Genomic DNA, 14,191 nt, shown 5'->3' with positions numbered 1-14,191 from the left:
CTCACATTCGTTTTAAGGTGACTTACAAATATTAGGCGTGGTGTGTCAATCCTATTATTGCGACCTTGACCCTTATAGGGTGGACAGGCATTTTACCTAATAAAAGAAAAAGGAAAGGAAGGAAGAGGTAAAACAAAACAAAGCAGTTGAGTGTTCCTGGTATGACTTATAACTACTGTTGCGCAGCTAAGGTGTCAGGTATCACGATGTAATGAGAGGTGTTCTCAGGTGTACTTGTTGGATGGGTAGTTACCATGTTTCCTATGGTAAGTGTAGCTACGTTGTTAAGCTAGTTCCTGAAGTTAGTTTTTACCTGTGGGAGAAAACATGTTTGTTGCGTGTTTTGCACGGTAGAGGTGGTTAACTTCTATATGTTAGTGAGTATGTTAGGGGTGTTGTGTAGTGTATGCATGCATGTATGTATGTATGTATGTATGGTCAGATCTGTTTCAGTCTGTTTTGCTCCCCCCTTTGCTTGATGGCTTAGCTTTGATAAGCTTGTTGCCTCTTTGCCTTGGAGAAAGGATCTTCTGTGATCTGCTGGGGGTCAAACCAGTAAGGCAGGAAGTTCTCTGGCAGACATGGGGAGGTAGTTTGGCATGGCTGCGTGAAGCTGTAGTGCGAAACTTGGTCTCCGTTGTTGCATTCCTCCGATGATGCCTTCTGGTTGTGACAACCTTTCTGATCTTCTGTGCTTACTGTTGTTGCTGTAGCACACACATGGTTCTTGAGTTGGAGCTCGTTTGGTGGTTTCTTTATGAGTGATGGGTAACCAGGATGGTGTTTTCTGGTACCTCTGGGTGTTTGTCAGTGGTTGACTGTGAGAGACCACTTTGTTCTGTGTTGTTGTAGAACAAGTGGTTGTCATCTTCATTATGAAGGTGTATCAGATGAGTCGTGGGTCTTCCGTTCCATCGCTAGTCATAGCAAATTTGACTCATCTTGTTGGTCATCCGTGTTCAGCCTGCTTCCTAGGAACACTTCCAGTTGCCTCATTAGTGGCTCCATGTCTTTTGAGGGTAAACTGTCTTGTTATTGGGCATACTCAGTGCTGTGCTTAACTGAGTGGTGCCGAGGTGGGTTTCCTGAGAAGCGTGGCTGGTTCCATGTCTTTTCCATGCGGTTGGTGTGGTAGCTGTCATCGGCATGGGAGTCACGTTCTCTGTGCTTCTTACGAAGAACTGTGGTGTTGTCATGCCACTGGTTGTCTTCCAGTGCAAGGCTTGTGTCTTGGCTGAAGGAGTTTGAAATTGTGGATGTTTTCAAACCTTTCTTTGAGGACATCTTCTGTTTGATGTGGGCCTTGTGTGTCAGGTCACGCAGCTGTTGAATTGTCATTGTGTCTGCGCAGGCCTCGAGACCAAGATAATAACTCAATCCGGGGTGCAGATTTCTCAGGAAGAGGTTTTTGAAATTCACATCCTCTTCATGTTCAGGTGAGTTATGTGCACCAAAGAAGGCTTGTCGAAAACGGTGGTAGTAGGCTTGAGGAGTCTCTTGCCGACCTTGTTTGGTTTCCAAGGCGATTAACACACCATGTTCCGACTCTGGGCCTGTGAATTCTTTAATCAGTGTCTCACATAGCAGCTGGTAGTTTGACTTGACATGAGCAGGTTGTCGGTCTAGGAAGCTTCGTACCTTTGGAGTGGATGTCGATCTGAGGATGTAAAACCTGTCTCTGTCAGTCACATGTGGTCTCACCTCTAGGTGGAAGTTGATATCTCGGATGTGGGCCTGGATGTCTGGGCCCTCCGTGGAGTTCAGGTTGAACTGAGTGATACTCTTAACCAGCTGGTTGAGATCTTTACAGGTCATCCCCTGTGCAGCTTTGGAGTCTGCCTGAATGAGCTCTCTTTGTTTGTTGGCAGTGAACAGTTCTGTGGTGAAGGCTGGTGACCTTTCGGGTTGTGGCCATTCACTTCTTTCACTGTATGCCAGTTCTTGGATGGAGGACTCTGTTCTGCTCAGCAGTGGTGATGCTGAGGGAGGTCTCTCCCTTCTTGGCTCTGGTTTCTGTTTGAAAATGTGCTGGAGTTCATCTCTGACCGCGTAGAGCTCGTCGTTGACGTCATCTCGCTGTTGGGTCAGATGGTCGATTTCAGCACTGCACCTTTCCAGGGGGTCTTTCAGAGCAATGATCTTAGAGTTCTTGACTTTAATGTCAGCTTTAGCTTTCTCTAGCTGGTGTTCAGCAGACTGGAGTCGGTTTACCAGGTGCTTCTGGACAGTCTTTAATTCTTGTTTGTCACGTTCAGTGACTGCAAGGGCTTCTTGGAGCTTGTAAACTTGCTTCTTTGTTTCTTGCTTCACTTTGTCGGGCACTTCGAGTTCGACTTGAGCTTTCACTTTGAGCTGGTCAGTGCAGAGTTGAGTGTGCATCAGTTCTCTCAGGAACTCCGTGGTCTGAAGCTTGAAGTCGTCCTGGACTTTCACTTCCAGCTTGTCTATGCGGCTCTGGGCACGTGTCAGCTCCTCCTGAAGGTGGGTGATGTGCTTGTCGCTTAGTGTCAGCTGGGCTGTGAAGGCATTGCTTAGGGAACAGATAATCTTGGTTAGTTCCGCGTGGTTGTGGTTCTGATTCTGGCTTGAATCATGTGTCAGGAATCTTCTCAGCGTTATGATTATTATTAAAAATAATAACAGTTCAAATGTCTTTGGTGTGAGGCAGTCTGCAATGCCTCCGAGCCAGGCGTCCACGTCAGTGGGGTTTGTTGTCCACGACATGTTGGCACGCTGGGGTGAAGAGACTGACACAGATCTGTGTGGGGTGTAAGCCTATATGTGGTTGAACAGCTAAGTGTCGTTTCAGTGACTGTACAACAATAGTGAAGTGTTGTAATGTCTAAGTGTTGGTCTCAGTGTAGACAGGTAGGTTAGTGATGTGGAAACTTTGTCACTCAACTAAGTGAGGGAAAGAGAGAAAAAGGTTAAAACAAATCTCAATTGAAAGGATTTTTTTTTTGAAAAGCTGGTTTAAACTCGTGATGTGTCACTCAACTGAGTAAGGGGAAAAAAGAGAGAGAGGTTAAAACCAATTTCAATAAAACAAGAAAGAAAATTCTTAAGTAGGAGAAATATTATTTTTCTCGTAAATGCTTCCTATCGGTGAGAATCTGTTTCCAGAAAGGTAAACAATATTATTGCTTATGTTTACAAGGAAAAATAATACAATAATAATGCTGATACCTTTTTCCGAGTTTTACAGGATTGACACCACACACCGTCAGTTGGACCGCTTACAGCTGGGATGCTATGAAGGCGACGGTTGCTCAACACTGGTCTCTGTTAATTGATCTTGGATAAGATGTTAAATTGTAAATTGCGTTTACAAAGACAGAGAGAGTATGGAGAACAAGAGAGGGTTTGATTACAAATCAAATACCTAATAATTGTTTTCTTTGGAAAAATTATCTTTCTCTTTCTTTAGACTCGATTGATGGTTCTTCCAGGTTTGTTTCCTACAAATGTGAAGGATGGGAAATCAGGACAGAACAGGAAGGATGTAAGAAGGAAAGGAGGGAAGGAGATTGGATCCACAAATGGCTCTGGAGCCTTTGTCGAACTACAAGTATAGAATTGATAGTTGCCAACCAACTAAACATTCAAAAATAAAGCTTTGTAAAGAGAGGGTTATCTCTGATTTATTTGAAACTTGTAGTGAGATACAAATGTCTCCTATTGAGGCCCAGGTGTGTCGCTCCACAGCGACAAAAAGAGGTAAATGGGTAAAATAGAATGGTTAAGTTTATAACCACAACTTGAGAAGGAGGTTACAACGCAATAACAATAAATGAGCAAGTAGGAGTCTAACAATATTTGAAATAGGGAAATGTGGGTTGAATAAGTTTACTTAACTTTCAAAGTTCAAAACGTATTCACCTTAAGTGATTAAATCTAAAAGAGTAATTTAGAAATTATGAAAATTATGAAATTAGATTTATTAAAAATAAATCTAGAAATCATTAGAAATTACCTGTTTAGAAAAATTGATTTTCAATTTTAATTTCCTTTTTTAAATCAAATTAGAATTTGACAATTAATAATCATAAACCAGTATTTTCTTTTTCAAGTAAAATGCAGGTAAACGAAATTAATAATTGCAAACGAAATTTCCTTTTCACTGAAAATATGGGTAATTAAAATATTAGACAGGTAAAATAAGAAAGAAGAAAAGACCAACAGGTGTAAAAATCAAGGTGTTTAAATGGTTAAATCACTTTAACGTTGTTCAAACAGACACTGTATTTAACCACTGATGTTAATACAAATGACAAACGTAAATAATGCTTAAGGCTTTAGCATATAGGCCTCACTGTAAACAACTGCCTAGGTTAGGTTAGCTTAGCCAAGGGTTAGCAGCTAGCTTAGCCACCAAAGGGTTTGTTTACACTGTGGTCAGGGCTTTGCTGTGGCTCTGATCATGCGAGGGTCAGAGTTCCCCCGGAAGCGTTGGTTAAGACTTCCGTGTCACGATTGTAACTATGGCGACAAAACAACGCTAGTGGGCAAACATGTGAATTGCAGTTTGTAAACAGTAATGCATGTTACATGAAATGTCGGCACATTTCAACAATGTTCAAAGAATATGCACGTCGATCATATTACGTGAAATGTCGGCGCATTTCAAAAATACAAATAAAGGACACCACTCGTAGTTTTTACGACGTGGGGCTTCACTCAGTTGCTTAAGAGTGAGATTAACTTTAAAGGGCAGCTTTGCGCTGTAATAGATGGAACAATAGCGATCTCGGCGGATCGTCTCTGTGCAATGTTATCTGAGCACACAAAAACAACAGGGTTCCTAACTGTTGGTTAAGTTTCAACGTCAAGCTTTACTTGAACACAACTTTAAATAATTCCTATTCAACTACACTCGGACATACGCAGTGTTTACGCGAGAATTTAATTGAACTGACACAGATAAGCTTATAGTTTATCACGGGGATTGCCGTGGGACACGCACGGACAACCTGATAAAATAAAGACTAATCTGTGAGGAGAATATTCGTCCTTGCAGTGGAACACGCACTGAGTGACAATCAGATAAATAAGGAACGTTAGACGAGGAACACGCTCATCCGTCCTTTACATGGTTATTTTAATTACTGCAGTTTTAATTTCATTCAGCTCTCTGACTGATACAAACACACATAACGTTATAGCTATTTGAAAGACTCTGGAACACGCAGACGTCTTAAGCTATAAGTATTTCGGAAATTGAGGGACACGCTCAATCCTTACCTTATCATTGTGTGAGATCTTATATCTTGGGTTATTTTACTGCAGTTTAAAATAAAATAAAAATAGGCAGGCAGCCTAGACTAGAGTAACAGCTCTCTCTGTGTATTCACATTCATTCAAACAGGGCGCGCGGCGCTCGCTGCATACGTCATACACACAGACTCGGAGGTTCGGATCTCTCCTCCGCATACTATGAAAATATAATTACTTCGTATATGCTTACAATTTAGGTTAAACTTCCCGCATTCTTCTCCACCATTTAAATGTAGCGTTTATACGCCCACGTATAAATATTATTAATTATTATTCATAACGGAATATGACCAATAATTAATATTTTAATTATTTTTAATTATCTTCAGAATTTACTGTAGCAGAATCAATAGTATGATCATTTTATCAGTTCATCCAATGAACAGAAAGCATAAACAAGTATTAACTCTAGGAAATATAATATCTTCCTGGTCAAGAAAGAATTAATCCCCAGCTAACAATAAATTACGAAGTAAATTAAGGGTAACAGCATATAGGTAACTTAAATCGAAGTTCAAGACAATAAATCTGATAAGCACATACACAAGTAATCTCTTTTCAAATACAAACAATACTTTATTGATTATATAGGCTACTAACACATGAAGCTAATATCTAACACAAACACACGCACACACACACATACACATTCATACGCGTTGCAGAAAGGGATAGAGTGAGGAAAGAGTGGGTTTAAGAGTGAAAGGATGAAATCTCACGATTCCATATACACTAGACATGACCTGAACGAACCATCAATCATTAATTTAATCCTTCTATCGTTTTAGGCAGGTTATTAAAGTTATATAAATACACCAGTTAAGATTTTAGCCTGCATGGAGGTACTTGCGTATTTGCTTTTGGGGATTCCCTTTTTGTTGCGTGAAAGGGGTTTTCCCGGTCCGTTCGGTCTCCTCGTGCCTGATGTCTGGATCACGTGGTCAGTCACGTGGTGTGCTGGCGGAATGAAAGTCTTTGTTTGAAGCTGGCTTTGCAGAAGAAACGTGGCTCGAAATCTTGTCGCAAAACTTAACTTAGAACCGACACTCACAACGAAAAGAAATGAAACTAAGAAAAGAAAGGAAATTGAGAGTAGATGATGATGGCTTGAATGAAGCTATTTAACCCATGTTCTTCAGATCTTGATTTGGGTTATTTCGTTTGCGCGTTTACATGGTTCCTATAGAGAGAGAGAGAGCTTCGAGAGCAGCGAGAGAGAGAGCGAGAGAGAGCAGCGAGAGAGCTTCGAGAGAGAGCATTGTTTTTGGGTCTAAGGTTTTAAACTAAAACTTTGTCCAACCTCCAGGATGAGTTCTGGCCAATTAGACACTGGCTGAATTTAGGAGGTGAAGTTCTTTTCAGTTCTGATCGTAAATCATGCTTATCTGTGCTCTCCTTACTAACAGAGAGAACAGGGGCCACAGTTTAGACATGATTTCTAATTAAAAGAAGATCAAAACATATTACACCGATATCATTCAAGCCATCTTGCTAGTTGTGTTCGTAAGATAGCATTGATATGAAACAGTACACACTTTCATTCATTCACTCCTTCTAATAGTTAATATAATAACTATTACCTGAATTAAATGGGATCAAAACATATTATCTTATTAAAATATACATATAAGTGGTGGAAACAACCCAGGATTAGGTAGTTGCATGATTGTTTGATCATGAGTCCATTGAAAATTGTTCTTGAATGATTTTATGTATAGTTATTGATAAGAATCAGTTCTCTGGTGAAGAGACAGAACTCTGTTTGTTCAGAGGTCTTAATGATGAGGGGTTCAGGAATGTTGTCGGGGGTTTCAGTAACATCTGCTGGTGTCGATTCTTCTTCTAAAGGGTCTTTTGCAGACTCTCTGGCACCGGGATGGGTGACTTATGGCTCTGGTCTTGGTGATTTGACTCTGGAATGTGCGGACACTGTCTTTATCTTAACCAGTCCTGGTAGGCCATAACGCTAGCCATTGACCAGTGATGTGTTAGTGCCGGGGGCTCCTTCAATTAGTCAGACCGGTGATGATCATGAGACGTTCTGAACAAATCTTCCCCCCTCAGTCATCGAGAAGTAGAGAATTTGAATTAATATTCAAAAAGAAGATTAGTTGGTGGTTGCTTTCTACCCATTGTCGCTACAGTGTGTTATCTCAGAATAAACCCCTTCAGGCTGATGAAGACCCTCTGATCTGTGTTTATTCTGAGATAACAACTGGCTGGATGTACATTATCCCTTACTTGACAATCATTTTTGTTATTACAATTACCATACTGTGTCTTCCACCCAAATAGTTGCAGTAATAACCTGTACCAATAGCCAGTCTCTCTGACCCCAAACACCCAACTTTGCAAGGGAAACTTACATTTACATTTACATTTATGCATTTGGCAGATGCTTTTATCCAAAGCGACTTACATTGCATTTCAAGATACACATTTACATTCTTACCAGTTCATGCTTTCCCTGGGAATCGTACCCATGACCTTGGCGTTGTAACCGGCAACTCTCTACTTTTTGAGCTAAAGGAAGTCTTCAGGAAACTTCTGTATTTTTCAAGTTTTCCGATGTTTTCGTGTCTAATTAAAATTGGAAACTAATTGAAAATGTCCAGTATTGACGAGACCGCTGCGGCAGTCAGCCGCGAAACAAACTGCAAATGTAATAGCCTACTTTTGAGCACTGTCAATGTACGTCTATAAAAGTGGTTGTTTTTGCCAATGACAGACTTGAATCGGACAACATTATTAAAAGGATCTCTACAGATATAAACATTTTTGTTCATTGTTAGATCTTTTTTGTTTAAACACAAATTGCCATTTATCAAATCTCCTCCATCCATTGACATATACAGTAATTTTATCTCGCACACTATCGTAAAACAAACTTTGTTCAAACTCAACAGAAACTCACCAAAAAGGTTTCGGTTTGTCTTTCCGCAGTTCCAAGGTGTAGAAGTCAGGCCACTCAACCGGAGATTGCCGAAAATAACTTCTGCAAATAACAATCGCGGTCCTGACACACATTAAGATAAAATCGGATTTTCTCCAGTCATTGTTAAAAAACAAGCTAACAAAACTGGCAAACTCGATCGCGAGGGAATCAGAGTTCCCTTTCAAAAGCTACAATCGATGCTGCGCTGCTTAGCACATTGGGAACGTCTTTAATCGTGACCAGCTGTGAATATTGTGTGTAACACGTCAATAGAATTGACCCGGAGGTAATATAGCCTCGGTCGATGATGTCATCGGCGCGCACCCGCGACGCAAGGCTATAAATAGATGAGCCACAGGTGCATCATCAGGTCTTTTGTCTTCAGAGGCCATTTTGTGTATGTGTGCGTCAGAAGTCTCTTACTCTCTATCTGTTACAGCTCTTGCTAGGAGTTAGTTTTCAGCTGGCAGTGTGCAGAATTTTCTCTTTTTCTCTTGTAAAGACCACCCATTGGCCCAACGACGGAATCCAACGGTGGGCGAAGGTATAATGCGTGTATGTCTTTTCAGCGCTCCAGTGAAGTTCACTTAATTTATTGGAATTTACTTTCAATATTACTTTAGCTCTATGCTAGCCTGGGAAAACCCAGACAACTTCCGGCAAATTTAGATTTGCTCTGCAAGTAGTCTGGCAAAGAGCTCATTCAAGTCCATTTCCATGGCCTCGAAATCGCGGCACCAATCAGAAACGTTGAAGCGGGCTTTACACGATGACGATCGCCCTGATTGGTTTTAGGTCTATCCAATGCATTTGAGTGACGTCCACTCCGTTGGTGAAGCGCACCAACTTTTAAATGCATTATTATATTCAAATTGCAAACACATGAGGACAGTCTCCATGAAAGACCCACTGGCAGATGAACGTGCTACTACATTTCTCTCCGAAACGGTAGGAAATTAAATTAGATTTAATAGAGGATTTTAACTGTGACAAGATGATTGACAGGGCAGTTTACGTGACAGGACGCACGCGACAGATCCGTCCGGTATATATGACGAAGTAGTATGTCCCAAAGCTTGCCTACTTTTTTGCTACACATTCAAAAGTAAATACCTTTTCTTCACAAAAAGAGTACATACTCATTGGGACGCAGCATATGGCTTTACACGATGACGATCGCTCTGATTGGCGCCCAGAGGCATTTGAGCGACGTCCGTTGGTGACGCCCCTTTGGAAATGATTTGTCTATGGAGCTTTGCCAGACCATAACTCAGTTACTACTGAGAATGGTCTGGTTTTAACCAGGCTAGCTCTATGCTTAATCTGACTCCAATTTCAAATAATTTAAATTTAGATCGCATTTCTTATTAGAAAATAGTCCAATTATTATAAGTTTCAATTATTAATTCACCAAGGGACCCGATGCCGCACAGAGTCACACGCCCCGGGTTTACGTGGATCTCCCGGACACAGCCTCGCCAGTCTGATCTTGGTCAGAGGGTGCAGGGTTTGCTAATACCTCTTAAGTCGGTTGCCGACTGCTCACGCACACAAAAAAGTGTAATTTATTTAGCCACTTCCGTACAACTTGCCAAGTCAGTGATAGACAGAAATCAAAAGGTCTTCAGATGACGCGCCACTGCTCCGTTCATATGCACCTTTAGTTTGACCTATACTGGACACAGAGCTGCGGTAGCACCAGCCTCCTCATAGTCTACTAAAATAATGATTTCAGAAAACTTCAGAATAAATCAAGATGTAACATTTATTTGTCAGGTAAAAATGTATTATGCCAATTACACAAGTGATTAAAAGCCAATTCAGAAATAATAAAAACATGACATCACTTGCTCAAATATGACTCTAAAAATAAGCAATGCATTCCTGACAGAGACACACAGTGATGTGTGAGTGTTTTAACAGGGGAACACTGAAACAGCACTGTACGGGGGATGATCCTGGTTACAGGCTCCCAAAGACTGCTCTGCCACTCACCCTTAAATACCCAGACCAGAACAAAAGGGTTGTACCAATATTTTTTGGTCAGTTCATGTACCCCAGGGGGGTAGCACCTGGTTTCGGGAGATATCTGGAAGAGACATCACCCAGAGAGGAGAACAGGATTCTCCTAAGTTCTCAATCTGTCTCATTAAACCAATCGCACTGAGACACTTAAAATGATACCAAACAAGAAAAGGAAAAGCAATAGATTTACAAGATACATCATATGTGATATATAGACATTCTTAGTGAACTTTTGGTGACTTGAGGAGGGAGAGGGGGATGCAGAGATAAGGGACAGGACTATGTCCTGTGCTCTGTCTTTGCTATCTTCTGTCCAGGGTGCATTTTATGGCTTTATTGCAGGGTGAGTTTTGTCTTAGCAGGAAAATCAGTCCTTACAAGGTCGACTAACAGCAGATGAAGAGTACGCTCGGTAATCTACTGCTTTTGCTGCAGTTCCTGGATGTCAACGTAGGATTTTCTGTCGAATTTCAACCACTGAATTTGCAAAGTGAAATAAAATGGACCGAAAATTGCCTGTTGAATATTATAGGTTGTATTTTTAAACAGTTTTAATATTTTGGAAGTGAAATATGAAAGGTGAATATGGATTATTGAATTTTTAATAATGAAAATGTGTTTTGTGTATATATGTTTGTTTTGAATTGAAATATTCACAGCGTAAATATTCAACCATGTTGAATTTCAGCCCATAAAAATGCAAGCCCTAAAAATACAATGCATTAAAATGCAAGCATGGTTAATGCAATGCATATTTTTTTCAAGTACTGCAATTCAACAGGCTTTTTTGTTTCAAAAACATTTGGCATTATTTTACTTCCATACATATTATTGTAGCAGAGTTTGTGCTGAATACAGTGTAATCAGACTTTAGCTGTGAAAATGTCACAAGTAACAGAAATAAGCATAAATGTCAGAGCATGTCAGAACACCTCCAGGGCCAGAAAACACCTCAGACCCCAGAGGGTTAAGCGTGCAGGGCAACCAATCAGTAGAGCATTACAATAATCTAGCCTTGAGGTCATGAACGCATGAACTAATTGTTCCGCATTTGTCAATGAGAGCATATGGCGTAATTTAGATATATTTTTAAGATGGAAGAATGCGGTTTTACAGAAACCAGACACGTGACTTTCAAATGAAAGATTGGTATCAAAGAGCACACACACACACACACACACACACACACACACACACACCCAGATTCCTAACCGACGACGAAGACGCAGCCATCAAGTGTTAGACAGTATTCTAGGTTATTACGTGAGGAATGGGTTACTATACTTGGCCTTCATGTCTTTCACTTTCATTAAACTTTAAACTACTTTACACTTCAAACTACTTTAAACTGAAAACCTTCAAACTTTAAGATTTTTAAACTAATTCAAACTGTCTGGTCCGGCTTTCTGAAGCCAACTTAAAGCTTGTCTCAACAAACTTTTTTATCTAGTTGTAAGATAACATTCTTTGCACGCATTCTTTGCACATATACTAGGGCATTCAGTTCCTGGAGAGCTGCAGCCCAGCAGAATTTGACACCAATCAAAACAGCTGAACCAGATAAACTCATCTTCAGGGTTACTTGAATACTAAGGGAGGACATGAGCGCCACCCTCTGGTTGAATTAGGCAAGGACAATAAACCTCTTCTAAAAGTCTGTCTGCTTGTGTTCAGCTATTAGAATATACAACTTTTCAACGTTAAAAGAAAAGATAGAGCTACGACCCAGAATCTGCCCAACCTTTATGGTCAGGAGCCACTACTGCATATAAACAAGTTGTATTTAATTGATATGATTTTTATGATTTTTATTATTTAATTGAATATGAACTTTGAATAATTAAGATGAGTTTGTATCTGCTTATTCTATAACAGAACCATTAAAGAAGTTTAAAAAAGAAAAAGTTTTTGGACGCACAACATGTACCGAACTGGAACACATGATTCCAAACTTAATTCTTAATTCACTCAAATCAATACAGAATGACTGTTTTCCAGCCTCCTGCAGGCGTGGCGAGTCTTTCAGTGCTTTTCTTTCAGTCTTGATTTCAAGGCGTTGGAGTTGAGATGGCATCATCTTCGGGTAAGAATCAATTAAATATTAATCAATTAAATATATGCCTATTAGCTATTCATCAAGTATTTATGAAATATTAGCCAACATCAGGTTTACTTCAGTTTAGTTTCACTGCGCTCTTACATTTATGTTTTAAAGTAGCTTTGAACACCAGGAAGAAACTAATAACCAACGTAAAAGGCTCTCACATACATGTTTATAGGCTACATATAAACTTTTATTACACATACATCTATTATCATCTATTATCTATGCAAGGTTATAGTTTTGCATCTTAAAATCGTTTTTATTTTAATATCTTTTTCTATAACTTTCAGTTCCGTTTCATTAATGTTCATTAAAGTTTCATTAATGAGTTTGTTATAGTTTTAAGTTAACATTTTTATTTAGTGACCACATTTATATATATATATATATATATATATATATATATATAAGTTTCAGTAGTTTTACTGAGCAGAATTAACAGAAAACTTCCAGAGTGCAGACCAAAGCAAGAGATTTTAATTTGACATTGACACAAACGTAGCGACAATAAATTAAAGCATGTTGAGACTAATCAGATGTGTAATAGTTGCCTAAAAGAATGCAATTCAAATTAACGGCAAAATGAAGCAGTCGAAACCAGCGCCCCAAACGAATGTTTTTAAACCCTGGTCAAGACTTTTTACTTCATAAATCTAAACAAGAACCTATCAGAGGCGCCTGGAGGAGTTTATCTCAGGCTACACACAGATTTACCCCAGTCACTGAGCGGCTTTGTGTTTTCAGATGAACAACGAAGATAAAATCCTCGCTTTCTTTCCAGTCACGTGAATGCTTCACTTTGCGTGTCGGAATGTTGAATCCAGGCCACTAACCTACTCTACAGGTTTATGGATGTTCAGGTCCATTACCTAACTTTTTGTTTAAATAGCCTATAAGCTATCTTACATTATCATATATAATGCCATTTAAAACTATAAAATAATTTGAACACCAGTTAGCCTACTTGCCTCAAACAACTCTGTTGGTATTATTATAATTAGTATTATTATCATTATTGTTGTTGCATTTAATTTATTGCATCACTTTTGCAGTACACAGTATGTGAATTATTTTATCAGAAAACTAAACACTGTTTTCAACACTACTGATGTTTTAAATCTTTTCCCAGAAACAATCAGAAAAAAGCTACAAGATTTAAGAGGCTTCATTTCTTGATCCCTAGTTTTAGGCCTTTTTGTAAATGTTTCAAAGTTTAGCTGTTTTAGAGATTGTTTATTCATTTTAAAAATAAAAACAGCAATATTTACACCCTCTCATGGTGAGTGAGTTAATTAGCCATTAAAATGCAATTTATCCTTGTGCAAAAACAGAAAGCACAAGCTTTTGTGTCAGGTTGTTATGTTGCAATGCTAAATAGGCCTATAACAGTAAAATTGTGTGTATTACGACCAGTCAGGACCCAGTGTGAGATCCACCAATCAGAGAGGTTCTCGAATCTCAATCGATTTTCTGATTGGTCTAGGCATACTGCTTTATTATTTTACTTTCTCAAAATAACCGATTCACTTTGACAAAATATTAGCTATGGGTGATCTGCCGCTTTGTCAAAGAAGCTTTTGTTTGTAGGCTAGCTGTTAGACATTTATTGGTGTTTTTCTGTTTTGCTGACGGTCTTTGCAGTAGAGAGAGTATTTAAGGCTTCATCTATTAATCTGTGATTCTTTTCCAATTAATTTTTTGGGGGATTTGTGGTATAGTAGCCAATTAATGAATTTGTAAGGGACTGTTCGTTTTTTATTTAAGGGGCTACCGGAGGAGTTTTGAGATCTGTAGTCAAAAAAGACTTGACCCTCCCTTCGCCAGCAATACATTTTTCTACGACCCTCCAAAAT

General features: G+C 39.3%; 2 protein-coding genes across 3 annotated transcripts in view; both read left to right on the top strand.

Moving 5' to 3' along the window:
* Positions 1-14,191, top strand: part of LOC311295724 (GTPase IMAP family member 8-like) — a 527,136-nt gene that overhangs the window by 287,743 nt on the left and 225,202 nt on the right. The window lies entirely within an intron of this gene.
* The window catches only part of LOC311294745 (GTPase IMAP family member 8-like), a gene marked incomplete at its 3' end in the record, with an annotated part of 164,648 nt that continues 162,729 nt past the window's right edge, over positions 12,273-14,191 (top strand). Inside the window, exon 1 of the mRNA XM_084415775.1 lies at positions 12,273-12,317. Coding sequence (XP_084271901.1) covers positions 12,302-12,317 — 16 coding nt within the window. The 5' untranslated portion in view covers positions 12,273-12,301. The remainder of the gene's footprint in view (positions 12,318-14,191) is intronic.

Source organism: Rutilus rutilus (assembly GCF_951802725.1).
Source record: "Rutilus rutilus genome assembly, chromosome: 8".
NCBI classification, from domain to species: Eukaryota; Metazoa; Chordata; class Actinopteri; order Cypriniformes; family Leuciscidae; genus Rutilus; species Rutilus rutilus.
Note: the sequence above shows the minus strand (reverse complement) of the source record. Positions and strands in the feature narration are given on the sequence as shown.